Source organism: Candoia aspera, chromosome 1 (genome assembly GCF_035149785.1).
Source record: "Candoia aspera isolate rCanAsp1 chromosome 1, rCanAsp1.hap2, whole genome shotgun sequence".
Taxonomy (NCBI): domain Eukaryota; kingdom Metazoa; phylum Chordata; class Lepidosauria; order Squamata; family Boidae; genus Candoia; species Candoia aspera.
Genome location: NC_086153.1, coordinates 76,977,120 through 76,992,971, shown reverse-complemented (window position 1 = coordinate 76,992,971; position 15,852 = coordinate 76,977,120). Strand labels below are relative to the sequence as shown.

General features: G+C 36.8%; 1 protein-coding gene across 6 annotated transcripts in view; it reads left to right on the top strand.

Annotated features, from left to right (window-relative positions):
- AFDN (afadin, adherens junction formation factor) overlaps positions 1–15,852 on the top strand; it is a 101,049-nt gene that overhangs the window by 26,214 nt on the left and 58,983 nt on the right. For 4 of the 6 annotated variants that reach the window (XM_063307571.1, XM_063307545.1, XM_063307553.1 and 1 more), the window contains exons 4-8: positions 1,071–1,231; positions 2,623–2,783; positions 5,891–6,048; positions 6,998–7,109; positions 7,438–7,605. In XM_063307571.1, coding sequence (XP_063163641.1) covers positions 1,071–1,231; positions 2,623–2,783; positions 5,891–6,048; positions 6,998–7,109; positions 7,438–7,605 — 760 coding nt within the window. Of the gene's footprint in view, positions 1–1,070; positions 1,232–2,622; positions 2,784–5,890; positions 6,049–6,997; positions 7,110–7,437; positions 7,606–12,770; positions 12,816–15,852 lie in introns of all 6 variants that reach the window. The other 2 variants (XM_063307561.1, XM_063307528.1) reach the window with 1 other exon arrangement.

The following is a 15,852-nucleotide window of genomic DNA, read 5'->3' as shown; positions in this document are numbered from 1 at the left end:
TCCAATAAGAAATAAACTATAACCAAGCAAAGGTAGTGGATTCATGTAATAAAAACTAAAAGTTAAGGACAGTTTTTATACATAATAAAACAAATGAACTTGTTTATTAGTACACCTTTAAATTTTGAAGTGTGTATAGCTAGGCTATGATTATCATGGAGTAATTATTTCTATTATGACAGGTCTTAATTTTTATGCACCTGTAGCAGTTTAATTTTTACCAATTTTGCACATTCAGGTTATGACATGAACACTTATTTTTGTGTTCTCTGAATATGGGAAACTATATTTTTTTCATGTTCAATAAGCTGACTTGCTTTATATATTCTGATAATTTATGTATTCTGATAATTAGGTTGATAAACAATAAGAGTAATTATTGGTGAACTATATCTTATGTATTGATGTTTTGTAATAAAAATCATGGAAAAAATCCAGGCTTTTCCACTACAGGGATTCTTTGCCAGCTAGAAATGCGTGTTCCCTGAAACAACTTTTTTGCCTATAACTTGCTCAGTTTGGGTCTGTGAGTGTGAATCAAAGGTCATCCATATTTGCTTGTAACACTGAACTATGTTTTATCAATATACTAGCAAATCCAGATGAACTGAACCAAAATTTTGGGCTTGTGCACACCCCTTCGGAAATCTAACTTCTACAGAAACTCTATTCAAATCAGGGATTCTGGTTTGAAAACAGTTTTAATAGTTTAATAAGAATAATCTTTAAGCCAAGAATAATGAAATTGGTTTGTTAAAATAATCAGAACTTCTTTTAAACAAGAATTCTGTGAAAGTAAAAATAGTCGTTCTCTGGACAGTGTAAAAGACATTTTGAAGAAGTGTCCCATTGATACTTAACTTAAATTCATGTAGCTATATCCACATAGGGCTAAACTTTGGTTCAGCATTGTGAATCAATTATAACCATTCTCTGTTAATCATGTTGGTCACATGTTGGGCTCATTCTTGCTGATCCTTTAGTGTACTTTTTGTCAAATGTATAAATCATAATTCTCATCACCACTTGACTAAATGAATCGTAATAGTAATAAAATTGGCATGTTTCAGAAGGCTCAGAGCAATGGCCCTGAAAAACAAGAAAAAGAAGGAGTGATTCAAAACTTTAAGCGGACCCTATCAAAGAAAGAAAAGAAGGAAAAAAAGAGGCGAGAAAAAGAAGCACAGCAACAAGCTTTAGACAATCACGGGCCATTCCATGGAGATGATATGTGAGTTGCAAATCATAAAATTACAGAAACTGTTAAAATATGGGTTTGTTTTATTACTTTACTGATGGGTTCTTATTGCATAACCTATTGATTATGGGGTGGAACTAAAAAGTCTTTTATGTGCAGAACAGCGTTTCCATTCATATAAAATAGTCTCTGCTCTCAAATTCTGATTATTTCTGTCTGCCATTAACGTATCTTATGGCAACTTAGAGAGTTGCACTGCTCTCAGAAGTAGAATATTACAGGATACAGAGGGTTGCTGTGCAGAAGAGATGTAAGTAAAGCTGCTTAGCTCAAACAAAAGTTTCTTCTTGGAATTTAACTTATTTAAAGTTAATTTAAGTTAACTTATTTTTTCCTGTTATGTAATGCTTTACACTTGGAAAGAGGGAATACTATGAATCAGCTCTACAATGTGTTATCTCTTCTTTAGGGACATAAATGCATTTACAGATTTTATTTCACTATTTGTAACATGGGGAAGAAGAGCACACACAAGAACAGTTTGTAGAGTGTCTGTGGTGCCTTCCTGCTCCAGTTGACCTTTAGGCTGCTTTTGTCATAATCGCCTCTTTCCCCAAGGGGGGAAAAATTATTCCAGTCCTCCAGGAGCTTGGAGTGGCATGATATACCACCCCATTTCCATTTTTTCCCACTACAACTCTCTGAGATAGCTTGGACTGAGAGAGTCTAGCCCAAAATCATGCAGTGAGCTTTGATCACTGAGGGTGGACTGGAACCAGAGCCCCCACTCCTTGCTATTATGATTTCGAAGAACTTTCTGAATTCAAAATATTTTATACCACTTTTATGTTCAGTGATGTTTTTTAAAAGTAATACTCTCAAAGAATTTCTAACACTTTTGATTCTTTTAGTACTGTATGTAACCAGTAATTAAGAATAATGAGTGCCTTTTCCTGTAGTAAATTTCCACATGTGTGCTGTTAATATGCATGCATACTCATCCCTCAGTATCCTTAGAATTAATTTATGCATGTTTTTTTGGGAAAAATGGAAATGCAGTAGGGTTTCCACATTTCTCTTAGTGACCCATTTGATATTGCTAGGATTCTAGAACTATTTGTCACAATAAAATTGTGATGGTGTTCTGGAAGCTGGTTGATGTGATGACAAGCTGGCTCTGGGGAGCAGATGACTGGTTTCCTCCATTAATGGCTGCAATAAATCACTGATTATCTGGCCAGTGGATGAAGTAACTGAGGTACATATGCAGCCCCTGGGCTGTTGGTTACACATTCATGCTTTATATGTAACTTCAGTGTAGAAAATGTATGTTTTATATTCCTTTTTTTTAGGAAAAGTATATGTACTTGTATAGTTCCCAATATTTGAATAATTCTTGAAATTCTTGAAATTTCTTTTGGCAGTGAAAACTCTCGTCTTGCAGCAGAAGTCTACAAAGATATGCCTGAGACCAGTTTTACTCGAACAATATCCAACCCAGAAGTGGTAATGAAACGGCGGAGGCAACAGAAGCTAGAAAAAAGAATGCAAGAATTTCGGAGTTCTGATGGCAGGCCAGATTCAGGTGAAAGTTTAGATTAAAATCAAGGCATTTATGTGATGGGTGAAGGAATATTGGTGCTTTAGAAGGGTGTACAAATCTTCAAATCTGAACCATTCTAATGTATATACATACTGTATATACTTGTGAATAAGCTGAGAATTTTAGGTGCCAAAATGCACCCAAAAAATTGGGTTCAGTTTATCTGTGGATGGGCTTATCCAAGAGTATATACAGTAATACTTTTTAAAAGTACCTGTATATCCTGTATGTACTTGTGGATAAGCCCATCCATGGATAATTTTTAACCAAAATTACCATGGAAGTGGATAATCCTTGGATTACCCACAGATAAGCCAATTGTGAAAATTAAAATATATGAAAATATAGGGCACCTTTTTTTATTCAAACAGGTTGAAATGCATTTGAAACAATTGTTTTGTACTGAAATGGGCTGATGTAATGGTATGTGGGAATCACCTTGAAAGATGGGGGAAGAGCTGCAGCCAGGGCAATGGTAGGATAAGAGGCATCTTTGCTTGCAGCAGGAATGTGGGCATAGCAAATGTCTCAGAAGGGACTCTCCCTAATTTCTTGAGCTGTAAAGGCAGGGGAAAAATGCACTTTCAGACTTGCATTCTGTTAATGTAACCTTAAAATAGTACAAAGTAGAATTACAATAAAGTAGAATTAGTTCATCTGGGTGTGCTTCTTGTCTGGACTACCTTGTAAGGCTCACAGCTGCCTCGATCCATTCTGTAAATCTTTTGAGCTCAAAACAACTGTTTCAAGCAACTCTTTTGAACTTGAAAGGGAGCATGTAAAATTTAAAACATTTTGCACATTCCTGTATTGTAGCCTTTGTGGTGGCTTCCAGTAGACCCATTTTGCACGATTCAGATACATGTTCCATGTTACTCATTAAAATGATTCTCTCTTAATATTTAAAGTTGAGTGCTGTGTTCTAATGTCAGATGTACGCAGGTGCATTCTTGGTACTTCCCTTCCTGTTTTTGAAGAATTACTGTGTTTAAAAATAGAATAAAAGTTATCCAATTTATTTCTCCTATTTATCTTGAAGAGACAAATGTATAAAACACATTAAAATTCTAATAAAATCATAAAATAAAATTTCAATGCATAATTAGGAATAATACAACCATTATGCATCTATGATGTGACTTTTCTTTTTAAGCTCCAGTCTCTTCCAAAGGCTCTTGGTTAGTCTTCAGGAAGGGGCAGACCAGATGATCTTCTCATGGAAAGGGAATTTCAGAGACATGTTCCACTTTGGAAAATGTTGTTAGGTTAACAGCCTCAGTATGGATTTCAGACAGATAGAATACAATAAACCTTTGGTGTAATGGCATTGTTTAGTTGACTTCAGGCACAGTGGATAACCTCTTCATTGGGACTGCAATATATTGGATTTGTCCATTATTTCAGGAAGCAGTCTGGATAGTAGTGGCTGCTTTCCCTAAAAAATAAATATGCTTCTGTGCATGTTTCATGTTTGAGTTCTGAGAGAGGAAAAGAATGCTCTTGGAAGATTTGACAGGCCTGTGGGATATGTGCATCCTTAATGTTTTGAGTTCCTGGTGAGGGAAGTGGGGAGGTTGAGAAGGTACTGGGGAGATTGGCTGACACAGTGGGTTGTAGCAGTGGCTGAGTAAAGAGAAGGGAGACTGGACAAATGCTGGGAAAATCAGGAGGATGGTGGTGCATTGGGTTTCAGTTGATAAGAGGAAGACGCTGGGAAGATTGATCAAACAGCTGGGTGGACTAGTGGGCCATGCATTGAGGCAGCTGCAGTAGTGGTGATTTCTTTTTCCTACCCTGCTTTGGCTGCTACCTTCACTAAGACTTCTTTGCCAATAGAGCAGTTGGAGAAAAAGGGTCCTTCAGCTGTCCCTAAGGCTGGCATTGACATTTCTTAGAAGACTGTCTTCATAAATCCCTATTATCCTCAAAAGAAATAATGGGCTTTTTTCTCTATAGTTGACTCTGGGAAGGGAAAAAAAGTGGGGACTTTCGGATTTAATGAGCATTCTGTTTAAGAGTGCACTCCTCCCCCTCCCCTTGAATGATCTGTTAAATAGAGGTTTTACAATATAGAAAGCAGAAGCTGAAAAAGCAAAATAATGATGACAGAATGGAGGAAAATTAATTTATCTGGATGATCTTTCTTAGCAGATTAGTCACTTTAGATAAAGGTGAACATCTCTACTTCTCAAGCTTAAATTGGAGGCAAAAGCAAATTGGGATGTAAATCTTGAAGAATAGGTGCTGTTGTTGTTTATTAACAGTTTTGCCCATACAAAAGCCAAACATGGTTCAGAAAGTATCTCGGTCAAGAGCACATTGTAGCACTCTAGTCTATATACGTCACAGTGTTTAAATATCCAATCACCATAAAAGGATCTAGGTAAAATATCATGAGATGGAGAAAATGCAAATCTGACTGCAAAACCAGTTCCCAAGGTGGAAACCTTCAGTCTGGAACAGACTTGATTGAATACATTTAAAGACTTTTAGACCATGTTTACTTGTTTCTGTTTTGACTAGTAATTGGCACCTTGAGGATGTGTTACAGTTGTCTCTTTTTTTAATGTTTTATTTAACATAATTTTTAAATATATTAGCTCCTTTGAGGATATTTTAAGGATTTCTTCTGGTGAAAGTTGTCCTTGCAAGAAACAATACTGCTCAATTAATTTGGCTTATACTATGTTTCATGCTAACTTAGCAATGCAAAAGCATGCATGTGTTAGGCCCTGAAATCTACATGGCTTCAGTGATGGAAAAATGGCAACATTGGTGCAGCTAGCTTGCATTGTTTGATGGAAGAAGACAACTGAAGAGTATTAATCATGTGGAAAACATTTTCCTTTATAAGTGAAGCTTCCTTCAGTCAGAGAACAGTGTGCAATTTTCCTACCTTTTGAAAATGCCAAGTTCACCCTTGGAGAATTAGGGGTTTATAGTTATTTTGATTATATTTATTAATGAAAGCATGGTGTTTTGCAGAAATAGTCTTTGTGTTTTGACAAATATCCTTCATTTTGAAATTTTTATCCTGAATTTCTTCATATATCAGGATATATAACTTGCATAAATAATTTATTTTTTAGGTGGAACATTAAGGATTTATGCAGATAGTTTGAAACCAAACATACCATACAAGACAATCCTACTGTCTACTACAGATACTGCAGATTTTGCAGTTATTGAGGCATTGGAGAAGTATAGCTTGGAAAAAGAAAATCCCAAGGATTACTGTATTGCTCGTGTAAGTAAATTAATGAAAGAAAATAGTGTCAAAGTAGTTAATTTTCTCTCAACATTTGAAATCTTTCAGTGCTCTCTAATTTGCATTTCATATCTGCTACTTTATATTATTACTGACAAAAGTACACTTTTATTTCTTAGCCAATACACAGTGTTAACACAGTAAATGTTTTGTCATTTTTGATTTGATTTAATTTGATTTGATTTGATTTGGCTCCTGGCAGCCAAGCAGTAACTTTAAAATAAGTATTATTCTAGACTAGTTAAATTAGTGAAATGATTTGTTTTTCCTTGCTTTTATATCCATAGCGCTCCCAGAGCAGTTTTAATAAGGCAGTACAAAACAGAATAAACATAAGAATAAATAAGCTATGTTCAAGATAATTCTTTTGAAATAACCTTTAAAGGTTTTGCAGGATCCATGTTCAATTTGCATTATAGAGGAAGTAGCTTTATAGACTTTAAAGAACTGTACAATCAGATTTCCACTTAACAAACAAGAAATTCCTTTGAACTCTTCATCTTTGTGTCTCTTTCAACTTCCCACAACCTTAAATCTTCCTCAGATAATCTCACAGATCTATGAGATCTGCAGTAGGTTTGAGAGATGTAGATAAGGAGGAGGAGCTTGATGTTTTGTTTTATTAAGTAGAAAGATGCATCGTGCCTTGACCAAAGGTGGGATTATTGGGGAAGGCTAATCCTCAATTGTCTACTGACTGTAGAGGCAAAGCTAAAAGAGCCAGAGATGTAGTGATAATACTTCAGCCATGTTATATCTGTTCTCCCTTTTCTACTTTGTAATACTGAAACTCAAATGTATGAAATATTAATGTTGTCCTTGAGTAGCAAATTAAACTGAAGTATGAGCAGAGTGTAGATTGAAGCATATTATTATTACAAATAGTATGGAAACTTTCTGTCTTACTTATGCTTTGTTTTTTCTGTAGGTTATGCTTCCTCCTGGTGCTCAACATTCTGATGATAACAGTGCTAAAGAATCTATCCTTGATGACGACGAGTGCCCACTTCAAATATTCAGGGAATGGCCGAGTGACAAAGGTAACTTTAGTTTTACAGAACAATTAACACAACATAGTGGCTCTAATTTGACACAATACCATTAGTGAGTTGTGAACAAGTCCAAAAGGTCTGAGACTGGTGCCTAGACTTTGGAATAAATGAGAAGAGACTTTCTTGTAGCACTTGAATCTGGGTTGAGACATACTGTAAGTGCCTCAGTGACTGAAAAGTCAAACAGTAGTTTGGATGGCCTTATAGTTCAAGGTTGAAAAACAGGATTGAGTGAAAGACAATCATAATTCATAAAGAGTTACTTATTTTTCAGGTCATTCCATTAAAATGATCTGTTTGTGATTTTGTATTTTAGGAATATTAGTCTTTCAGTTAAAAAGGAGGCCACCTGATTATGTCCCAAAGAGGCTGAAGAAGCAAGCTGATGTAAAACTATTAAAAGGAAAGGAAAGAATTGACAGGTCTGGTTATGGCTCTTCTCTTCCCCCTGAGAAGCTACCTTATCTGGTTGAACTAAGTCCAGGTAAGAATTACGTTATTAAATATTATTTGTGTTTAGAATGATTGGCTTTCAGAATTACTCTTGACAATTTCTGAGAGTTCCAGCCCGGGATGTGTTTATATGATTTGTACTGCTTTATAGAAGAAGGGGCTGCCCTAGGATCACTGGCTTGACACCATCAGAAGGGACACTGGAATGACTTTGATGGAACTAAAGGAAGCTGTAAGAGATAGAAAGGCATGGAGAACATTGATCCACAAAGTGACCAAGAGTCGGACATGACTGAATGGATAGACCCACCACTGCTTTATAAAAAAGAAAAGGGATAGAGGATGTTCTTTGATTGTGTTTTCCAGGGATAGCCAGAGAAAGCCATTGGATCTTTTTCCCATAATCTTTTATTTTATTTTATTTTTTTTATTATATATATATATATATATATATATATATATATATATATATATATGAACTATATTTACACAGAACCAGAACAAGAGTTCTTACACATATTCTGTATAAAATATTTGTGTTTCAGAAGTGTAGCAGTAGTAAAATAATTTCCACAGTTTTAACTGTGTTAGCTTAAAGCGGGGGTCTCAATTCAAACCTTCAAAGGAGTGTTGCATGAGGAAAAGGTCATTAGCTTAAGGGCCAAAACATGAAAGTCTTTTAATACATTGATATAAACATCCCTGACTGGTTGAGAATGAAGAGTACTACAATGTCATTAAAGAAACAGAACCACTTCATTTTGGCTAAAGCTGGCAGAGTTTTTCATTAACTAATGTTTGGTTTTATTCCTGAGTTGATAATATTTTTTTCAAGATCATATCTGGGATGGTATAATCTAGGAAACTCATTCCACTAGAGATGCCCAAATCTTGCTTTGCTTTCCCTTCTCTCTCCTCACCTTGCAGAATGAGTCCTCCTCACTCCCTCCCTTCCCCTGTCAAAGAGACCTTGATTATTTGCTCCCTGTCTTTCCCACTATTTGGCTGGCAAAGAGACCATTGTGGTGGAAGAGCAAATGTGACCCCCTCTTCACCTACTGCCTCCTTTCCTCTCACAGACAGCCTTTGCCTCACGCAAGTCTTCCCTGGCCAAGCCTCATCTCCCTGCTGCTTCTGGGTGGAGGATTTGTCTCCTCAGAAGCAGTACCTGCCACAGAGCATGAGACTTGGGGAGGGGAAACTTGGAGGGCAAGGCTGTTTTGCACAAGAGGCCTCAAGGTGCTGGTCACTCGATCCAGGCAACCAGACCCTGCTTTTGCTGGGAGGCCCACTGAGTTGGGCTGAGGTGTGATGCTGCCAGGCCACTTCTCTTCCTGGAGAGCATCCCATTCCAGTGTATCAGTTTACATAGTTCTCAATGCCTATGTCTTGCTGGACAGCATCTTTAGTGCCTACAAAGTGGGCTTGGGGGCCACAGAAAATGACTAAGAGGGCAGAAGGCATGACTTACAGAACTGTATGCAGTCCATGGTCCATGAGTTTGAGACTCCTGGTTTAAAGCTTTATTATAGTTGTTAGTTTATGCGCATACATCTATTTTATAGTTTTACGTTCTGAGCCATCTAGTTAAAGTATTTTGTGCCTAGCCTAAATACTGGGCTACTTTCAAAGATCTATTAGCAGAAGAAAAATAGCTACTTCTAACATACTATAAGTGGTTGTACAAGCATTCATACAGTGCTGAATAAGGAGTCAAATCTGTACAATGAAAGTACTTCCTCATACATAAGAATAATTTCAGTTTCATGCCCTTCTCCCACAATTATTTAGATTGAACAAGAGGCCTCAAGGTGCTGATTGCCTGATCCATGGGTCATCTTAAAATATAATATTTCAGATGCAGTCAGGCACCTTTGTATTTTAATCATTATTTCATAAGGTGCTATTGAAATACTAAATTATTCCCCTTGTAAAATTAGAGGCACATGTCACTTTCATATTTCTAAATCCTTACTTTTGGAATGGGTTAAATGACAATTGATTGTACTCACTCTGTGTTTTTGCATGATCGCTGATAAGAGCATAACTTCCAGTTAAAATGGGGCTAGTACAGTGTCAGTTCTGAAGAAAGGTTCTTCTGGCATATTTGACATGATTGCAGCAGAAATGTGGCAGAGCCTATTAAAAGTAAGACAGATTGATTTTAAGGAGATAAGGGCAGAAGGCTGAAAAGGGAAAGCACATGAAAGATTCCTATACAAACAATGTGGTCTATGGAATCCTAAATTTTAGTAACAGAACTACTGAACAGTTCTTTCGTTGAAGCATTAGCTAGACAGTGGTGCACAGTTTTAAGGATTATTGATGCTATAGCGATACATTGTGATACTGTATCATGAATGGTAATGGACTTGGATGTTTCTCATTGGTAACTCACCGTGGCATTAGGCTAATCACAAATTAGGCCAGTCACGAATTTTCAGCCTAGGCCAAGAGGCCCCAACCTTTTTGCACTGGGTGACATGTAGAATGTTGATAGCATGTTATAGCACTCCCACTAAATTGCTGGCGGTGATAATGATGGTCAGTTACAAACTACCCATTTACCAGAAGACAAAGTGGTGATGCTGCTCCTGAACATGACCTCTACTTTTCCATGATGTTCTCTACTCTCACCTTCTTTGTTTTCTCCCCAGGCTTATTGTACTTCCAAAGAACTTGGGTATATATTGAGCAAGAAATTTCCTTTGAAATAAAGATTATATTTGAGGCTTTAGCATTTTATTTCTGCAGCATGCTGTTTTTAAAAAATTAAAATAATGTAAAAAATCAGATCAAATATACTTTTTCTGTGTATATCAGGGAAGGTGTCCATAGTACCGAGGGGTAAGGGTATCCCATACTGCCTTTTAACCATTTTATCTGAATGAAATCATGAGTTTTGAGAGTAGAGTGAGACAAAAAATGTATGTAAGTGAAGAAAAACCTATTGAAAGTAGAAAGCAGCATTGCACAATGTTAATATTTATCTAGGCTTGTCTGTAATGTTGAAAGGTTCAAGAGTAAAGAATCTGGATTCTTTTCCTATCTGTTTTGATATATATGCAGGTGCATATGCATATATTAACATGTATATGTATTATATGCACAATACGATATATAATATTCCTCATCCAGATTTTCTTGACCTCCACATTTTACTGAAACTGTATTGACGCCAGGATTTAATTGGAATGCCCCACACCCTTTTCTTACAAATACTTAAAATATACTTCACGTGTTAAATGTATACTTTAAAAAAATGTGTGACTTTTTTAATGTTTCTGATTTGGATGTATAGGGAAATGGCAAGAAGAAAACTAATCATTTAAAGAAATTCCAGGTTTGCTTGAAGATTTCCTTAAAACTGCAGTTAACTGAACATGCACTGTATCCACTGAGACCACACAATAGGAACTTTGTTTTTTTCCAGAGCTGATTTTACAACTGTATTGGCTTCTGGTCTGTTCCCAAATACAATCCAAATTGTTTGTCTTTGCCTTTAAGTCCCTAAATGGCCTGGGAACCAAATACCTGAAGGGATTACCTTTTCCAACATCAAGCCTGCCCATATGTTGAGATCATTTTTGGAGGTCTCTCTCAATGTCCCTGCAATATGAAATCAAATAAAGTGTGACAAAGGGAAGTACTGTTTTGATGATGCTATCCTGCAAGTTAGAATACTTTTCCCACAAGTAACTGCCTTACATTCATTAAAATTTTTCTAATCACTGCATGAAGTCTTTGAGTTTCCTTTTAGCCCTATTTTTTATTTGTGCTTTCGTGTCTCATCCTTTGTTATTGTCATTTTCTTCCTATTGTATTACTATTCTGTTCGTAAGTTCTGAAATTTTTTTTTAATTGAAAAGAGGAATAAAAATAGTTTTCAGTCTTTTAATAGGAGCAATTATGTATTTAATTTGAGAGCTTTGATCATGGATTGAATTGTACTATAGATTTAAAATATTTTAGTCAGTAAACTTCCTTTTACATAGATTATGTCATGTGAATATATTAATAATAGTTTTTAATAGAAATTTGGTCAAACAGTAGCCTAGTCCCAAGCTTTTTAGAATAGAAGAATTGTATTGAAGATACCTGTTCTAATTCTTGTGCATTTTTTCTCTCCCTTAAGGGCAGTTATTTATTGAAAAGGAATCTTATCCAAGCAAAGTTATCCTTTTCTAGAAAAAGTTATATTAAAAAAACAACAACCACAAATTAATCTTGTTCTGAGCTTTCCCTACATGTAATAGAGGACTAGGGAATCCACATTATATCAGCAAGACTACTTTAAGTCTGCAGTATTTGTAATGCATGGAATTATTTGTAGACTGGAACAGAGGAAATAGGATGTGACTTTTGTGCTGCAATTAGTATGTTGACTGAGCAGTTAATTGCCATGTTCCATGCCCTATTTATTTATTGCATTTATACATTGCCTTTCTCCTGGCAGCTTAAAGTAGGGTAGATGGAGATTTTTCCACATTTAATTCTCACAGAAATAAATGATGTGGGCTGTCCTGAGAAATTGGCCCCAAATCACTCAGTAGGCTCCATAGGTCATATCTTTGTCACTATACTACTGAAAGCAAAATAAATGTATACCTCCTTCACATGTGATAGGACATGTGCTCCTTTTAATGTGTGGGTTTTCTCAGCATAAGACATGACTTTCAATATAGTGTATATCACATATGACAGCATTCTGATATTTTGTTGTTATGCCTATAATCTGGAAAAAAAAGCCTTTGGTGGATATAAGAGAACTCTGTGTTTATAATCTATATTATAGTATCCTGGTATAGTTGTAAAAAATAAACAAATTAAAAACAGAACAGTGAATATAATGAAATGGAACTCTAACATGAAGTTATTTTCTAGTCTGTATACAATCAATTATGGCCTTTCCACTTTGCTTGGTGATTTTTCTGTGCTTTCTTCTAGCAGCTTGTTGCCAACTACTTAATCGTATTAATCCATCCACAACACCAATGTCTATATATTCTGTGCAGTTTTTAAAGTTGAAAGTATTAAAAGCACTGCATCCTTTTAAATTGAGTAAGTGTTATTGGCTTACAATTTCACTCTTTGCTATCTTTTCTTTTCTCTGCGCTCCTCCGCATGTTCTGCATGGTATCTGTCCTGCTGATGCTGCCTTCACCTGGGTCCTGTGCATGTCTTTTCTAATCCCAGGGAGAAGGAATCACTTTGCCTACTACAACTATCCCAATTATGAAGGTAATTCTATTATTTAATACTGTTGTTTCTCACTAATCACTAAAATCCTGTTAGCAAAAAGGGCTTTTGTCCATTTTGAAAACAGACCTTTCATTTTCCTTCTTTTATTGCTAAAATAGTAAAAAAAAAAAAAAAGTCTGTTTTCTCTCACAGATACATACACAAACATGGTCAGGTAATCAGACTTTTGAAAGAATAGTATGAGTTTACCTATTTGTCATCCATGATTTCAGTGTACAGGGGAGTTGGGTTATTACCTTTTTTTAAAATAATAAATAGTGTGCCCACAATCAGTGATCTCAGTCTTTTATATCATAAATTCCACCAGTCTAATAATGTATTTCTTACAAAGATAGAAATAAAAAAGTGCACTTCTTTGGGGTCCCCAACCCCCAGGCTGCGGACCAGTACCGGTCCATGGCCTGTTAGGAACCGGGCCACACAGCAGGAGGTGAGCGGTGGGCAAGCGAGCTAATTTACAGCCACTCCCCATTGCTCGCATTACTGCCTGAGCTCCACCTCCTGTCAGAGAAAGCAAGCCCATTGGCTGCTATCTCCAAACAGCGCGAAGAAAAAAAGAATAAAATGTCAGGAAAAAGAGGAAGTGCTTGAATCATCCTGAAACCACCCACCCACCCCCCATCCATAGAAAAATTGTCTTCCGTGTAACCGGTCCCTGGTGCCAAAAAGGTTGGGAACGGCTGCTATATCCTACACGCGCACACACACACACGCAACTTTTCTCCTGTTACATTTAATAATTACGGTAAGGGCATAAAATGCTATAATACTGCTGGAGTTTTTATTGCTATAACTAGAATGTGAGTGAGAGCTGATTGGGTCTGAAGCGGTAGTTGCTACTCTGGGAACAGTCTTTATCTGAGCTCAGACCAAAACCAAAAAATATGTCTAAGTAATGAGAGCTAGCTAGCGCAAAACAGATTTTTATTTTTTGGTTCCTAATCCTAAACTCTAAGAGGTTGTTCTATTCCCAGACTTGTAACAAACTCTGCTGAACTGTTCAGTTTTATGTATGTACAACATGTGTTCCAAGAATGGAACATTCCAGAGAACAACCAGAGAATAGCAGTTTCCCGGAAGTCAGATTACTGTGGCCCGGAGGGAAAATGGAATGTTTTTGTATTTCCCAGAATTGCACTCAGTTCCATTTGCATTAGCATTCTTAACAGAGGATTTGGCTGCTCTGCCTTTCTAGTCTTCTCTTTCTGTCTTGTGGCTCTTTTCTGATTTTTAGAGGCAATTTGCATCCCAGGTAAGCTATGTCTGCATGGTACCTTCAGAAACAGTACCTTTACTATACCATGGATCTAGCTGCCTGTCAGTCTGTCTGTTTGTTTATTTATTTATTTATCAAATTTGTCACTGCCCATCTCCTCCCACTGAAGGAGCTCACATAATGATATTTAGTACCACTGTAGGATTTAGCCTCTGATTTTTATGGCATAACATTGTTGAGAGGACCAGGCACAACAGTACTAAGTTTGGCTGCTCCGTGATTATATAGCAGCTCCTGGGAGAATTTGCTATTATGGTGATAAACTGAAAAGAACCTGCTTATGTTGGAACTATGATAGATAGATTGGCCTTACCACTGACCAACGCTAATCAGGTATGTATGCGTGCTTTTAGTTTAGGCCCAGTATTTTGAATTTATGTACTTTTCATTTCTAATTACAGTTAAATACTAAGCATGTGCTGAAAAGGGAAAAGTGTTTTGAGTCAAGGACCAATAGCCCCACCTGAAACATTCCACTGGAATGGTTTAACTGTTCCATGTTCTGATGGGGCAAAAATTCAACATCTTTAGAATACTCTGGCCATAGAAGAAAATATGAATTTGGGGAAAATTTCCTTCATTTTTATGCCAGAGCCACAAGATTAGATGGGGTTGTAGTCCATACTGTCTGCTACCTACTCCCTAACCTGCAAAAAGATAGGCTGGTACCAAAATCAGTCTTGGTTGCACAGGGACAAAACTGCCTGTTACTCATCGTCTGCTTTTCTAAAAAAAGGAATAATTCCAAAAATAGTATTGAATTATTTTTCATGATATTGAAAAAAATCCTAAATATTTTCTTCTTGAGTTTTGTTGAGTGGGTTGCATCATTTTGACTACATCTAGAATTATTAAAATTGTTTGTTTTTTAAATTTGTCATTATATTGACAGTGCAGGTAAACTAATCTGTAAAATTAAGATCCATTTAAAAATCAAAGTTATTAATGAAGATATCTGAGGAAAAATTATTCCATTAATAAAAGAGCATGCCAGAGAGTGTTGGGTTTTTTTTAATTTGTAAAGGCACAGGGGCAAGTTGTTTGTCTGTGATACCAGAGTTTAGATGGTTTAGTATGTTTAGGAAGGTTGGTGGATGAAGATGATGGCTGTGGATGGAATGGAAAATCTTCTGGTGCCACTGGAACTGTTGGCAGCTTTTAAGAACTTTGACAACAGCAGTGGTGGAGGTTGGAATGATCAGTGCTGCCAGAGTGGCCTTGCAGGGAGCAGGATCCCAAACATGTCTGGCATCATCAAAATCAGTCCAGGAGCTGGAGAAGACGTGAACTGGCTATACCCATTCAGCAGCAGCAACAGCAGTACTGTGCTGATCAGCTGTGCAACAGTTGCATTTGCTTACTTGGAAATACTGCCAATCAACTGCTTGGTGCTAAGCTGCAGTATGGTGGAAGCGGCAGTATTGAGTGCTTATGCAGCAGCAGTGAATATTTGCTTAGTGGCAGGGAAGATATCTACTATTAAGTGCTGGTGTGGTGACCTGGATATACCTACAGTGGGATCAGACTGGTGGCCAATTGGGTGCTGGCTTGAGTCATTCAGCTTCTGTGGAATCTGTCGCCTTGGACAGTGATCATCCTGTCTCCCTCTTGATGTGCCATTAGATTGCAAGGAATTGGACTATTGGCTGCCTGCCCCAACTACTAGAAGTACCTTTTTACATTGTTTGCAACTGTGGCATCAGAGGAAGCTGAGACTGAGAGGACTAGGACTTTTGATCA